The 3,559-nt window shown below is 47.4% G+C and overlaps 1 protein-coding gene across 4 annotated transcripts in view; it reads right to left on the reverse strand.

Moving 5' to 3' along the window:
* The window catches only part of Tatdn3 (TatD DNase domain containing 3), a 17,857-nt gene that overhangs the window by 10,382 nt on the left and 3,916 nt on the right, over nucleotides 1-3,559 (reverse strand). For all 4 annotated transcript variants that reach the window (XM_021165518.2, XM_029482778.1, XM_029482774.1 and 1 more), the window contains exons 4-5: nucleotides 3,340-3,424; nucleotides 774-836 (exon numbers count right to left, since the gene is read on the reverse strand). In XM_021165518.2, the coding sequence (XP_021021177.1) occupies nucleotides 774-836; nucleotides 3,340-3,424 (148 nt within the window). The remainder of the gene's footprint in view (nucleotides 1-773; nucleotides 837-3,339; nucleotides 3,425-3,559) is intronic.

Below are 3,559 nucleotides of genomic sequence, written 5' to 3' on the forward strand. Positions count from 1 at the left end.
CAGAAGACCACTCTCACTGCACTGAGAGCAGTGCAGTTACAGAAGACCACTCTCACTGCACTGAGAGCAGCGCAGTTACAGAAGACCACTCTCACCGCTGCTACCTGGGTGGGTACTTTATGCACTCCAGTCACAGTGCATCTTCTTATCTTTTATATCTAATAGGAAGAGGTACTTTTCTACCGTGATAAAAGTTCTCTAGCATTATTAATAATTTGACTGACAAGGTCTTTAATCACACACTCAAGACTAAAGTATGCCTTTATGTTACCTATGAAGTTGGGTTTTGTTTTGTTTTTTCAATTTTAAAAACTACATTTACTGGGTGGAGGGTTACACATGGAGGCCACAGTGCACACATGCAAGACAGAGGACAACATTCAGGAGTCAGTTCTCTCTTCCCGCTGTGTGGAGCAGGCTTGGTAGCAAGTGCTTTCTGCTGAACCATTCCCTCCCTCTACAGGGTGTCTTAGCTTCTCGGAGCAATGGCCACACTTAAGCAAATGCAGCCTTTTTAGAAGTATTACTATATCATCGTTGTAAATAGAAAATGCATTCCATCACCATTAAGGCAAGCCTAGAGGAGGGCTTTCTATTGCTCCATTCCCAGGTGGCCTTGCTTACCACCCAAGTATCAAGTTATTCGCAGGCTGAACGCAGTGGTGAACATAACTATTCAAATCCATTATAATCACTAGTGCTGAACTAAGGATTATTACACATGTCCCATGGAGGTCTGAATTAGACGTCACGTGATCATCAAATGGGTTTACCTCTCCAATTGCCAACAAGCGATCCTTGTACTTCTCAATAATAGGCAAAGCTATATCCAAATCCTGCAAGAAAAATAAAATGTGAATTTGTAAGTGCCACATGGGAATGCTGGCTCCTCGGCTGGCATAGGCAAGGCCCTATGCCATACTGGCACCTCACACACCTGAATCTTCTACCCAACCTGTCTGTAGGAATTATCTCCTCCATCACACCAGCAGCTCTAACTAGACATCTCAGAAGGAACATCCACACGAGTTCTGAGTTCTGGTCACCGGGCTGTGAGGACCCCACTTACACACGCCCCTCTGCTTAGGAGAAGACATGTCCTCAAAGGTCTGATCTGGAGTTCTGTGGCTGTCATGCACAGGACTCTGTCTCCTCCTTAGCATCGGTTTGTCAGTTTACAATAGCAGCAGACCCATTTCCCTCTTTGTTCTCTTTGCCTTGATTTGTCTTCATGATCCTGCTTGGTTGATCTTCATAAGAGTTCAACAATATAAACAATGCATTTCACATATGAGCTCGTCTGAGAACTGCCGTAGTGGTGGGCGGCTAGTTTAGGTGACATTGCCTTATGCATTTAAGAGAATTTGGCCTGTGGTGTCTTTCTAAGGTGAAGACAAGATTTAGAAATTGCTTGTAGATAAGATGCTAAAGATTTGTTTATTGTTAGCTGGGTAGTGGTGGCCTTTAATTCCAGTACTCAGGAAGCAGAGGTAGGCAGATCTTCAGAGTGAGTTTGAGACCAGCCTGGTCTACAGAGTGAGTTCCAGGACAGCCAGGGCTACACAGAGAAACCCTGTCTCAAAACAAAACAAAACATTGTTTATTGTATGTGTATATGATACATATGCTTCAGTGAGTTCCGTGTGTCATGTGTGTGAAGGCGCTTGAGGAGGTCAGAGGGCACCACAACTAGGTATCTCAGGTGGTTGTCACCCTGACGTAGGTGTTGGGAGTCCAACCCTGAACCCCACAAGGGTGGTGCGTGCCTACCACTGAGCCATCTCCTTAGCTCCCTGTGGAACATTTTAAACCATTTGGTGGATTATTTTCAGAATACATAAACTGTAGAGTTCTTCCATGGAAGAAAATCAGAATAGGAGAGAACCACAGGAAGGAGGGAACCAGGTGAGAGAGGAAGAGAGATTAGTGTTTATGGAGCGAGGGAGGCGGGGCTTAGGGGGAAGTACAGCAGGCCTTAGAGAGATACAGCAGACTTACGGACAATTCACACTGGCCCAGGAGCTGCAGGGGTAGGAGCCCCGGTGGAGAAGCTGTCTGGCAACAGCTGAGGAAGTTATCAGACAAGGCCTCTTCCTTAAGTGGACACCCAGGCTGCTCTGCCTCTGGGACCAGAGACCCACAAGAGGGAGCAATAGCTCGAGTACAGAGTCTGAGTCAGAAAGGGGCTGGAAGTTAAGGATGAAGATTGGATGCAGAGACTTGCACCTCCCAGAGTGTGTACTAGTTATGAGAGAATAAACTAAACTCGTGGGGAGGCCATTCGAACATCTGATGAAAGAACTAGAGGTTTCTGCCAAGTCAGGTGATAAACAGAGGCTGACACTATAACCTGGGTCACATTACTTATTTAATGCATATCAATGCACTGCATAGGTTTTTAAAACTTGTCTTTATTATTTGAAATTGTGTGTATGCAGGTGCCCTCAGAGGCCAGAGGCACTGGGTCTCCTGGAGGTGGACTTGCAGGTGGAGGGTGGTGGGTGGTGGGAATCGAACTTGAGTCCCCTGCAAAAGCCGTATGAATTCTTAACCACTGAGCCATCTCCCTGACCTCTGGACTTTTAATGTTTTAACTGGGTATTGAACCTAGGATATGGTAGGCAAGCACTCTTCCACCGAGCCCATCTCTCCCTCTCTGTCATTTTTAGCTATGGCAATCTCACTTTGAGACAAGGTCTCCCACTGGGACCTGGGGCTCACAGGGTGACTGGCCAGTGAGCTCTGAGGACCCTCCTGTCACCACCTCCGCAGCACTGAGATTAGTAGTGTGCGCCAACACCCATGGTTATCTTACATGTGATCTACGACCACCACACTCAGGGCCTCACACTCGCGCAGCAAGCGCTCTGTCGACAGAGCCACCTCCCCAGCCCTCCTATCACTTTGGGTAGGGGGTGGTGGATAAAGCAATATGACATGGTTAAAATACATGGAGGGAGCAAATCCAGAATTCCACCATATCATTCCTTGTCATACAAGCTCAGCCGGATCGAAGGCCCCGTTTCTTTGTTTCCGGTCATTAACCAAGAATACAAACCAGAAGCTGGGTTTTAGTGGCACAGGCTGCCATTCTAACAACTCCGGAAGTGGAAACGGGAGGATCATGAGTTCAAGCCCTGCCTGAGCATGAGTTCAAGGCCAGCTTGGACGATTCGGTGAGTGGCAGAATGTTTGCCTGGCATGTCTGAGGGCCTAGGCCCAGCCCCCAGTCCTCCCATCTCCACAGCCCAGGACGAGAACTTAGAAAGCACTTCTTTAATTCATTGGATGACGGAGTCAGTTGCACTGGTTAGGCCTCTTATTCTATAGGACGTTTACCTTTAATGTCACGCTTCTTGGTTTTTCTGGTGAAAGCTCTTGAACTGGGTGAACTCCCAGACATGGCAGGATGAATCCATTATACCTACAAACGTAGAAAGTTAAGAAAACAACCTTAAGCCGGGCGGTGGTGGCGCACGCCTTTAATCCCAGCACTTGGGAGGCAGAGGCAGGTGGATTTCTGAGTTCGAGGCCAGCCTGGTCTACAAAGTGAGTTCCA

The sequence above is a fragment of the Mus caroli genome, chromosome 1, assembly GCF_900094665.2.
Source record: "Mus caroli chromosome 1, CAROLI_EIJ_v1.1, whole genome shotgun sequence".
Classification (NCBI taxonomy): Eukaryota; Metazoa; Chordata; class Mammalia; order Rodentia; family Muridae; genus Mus; species Mus caroli.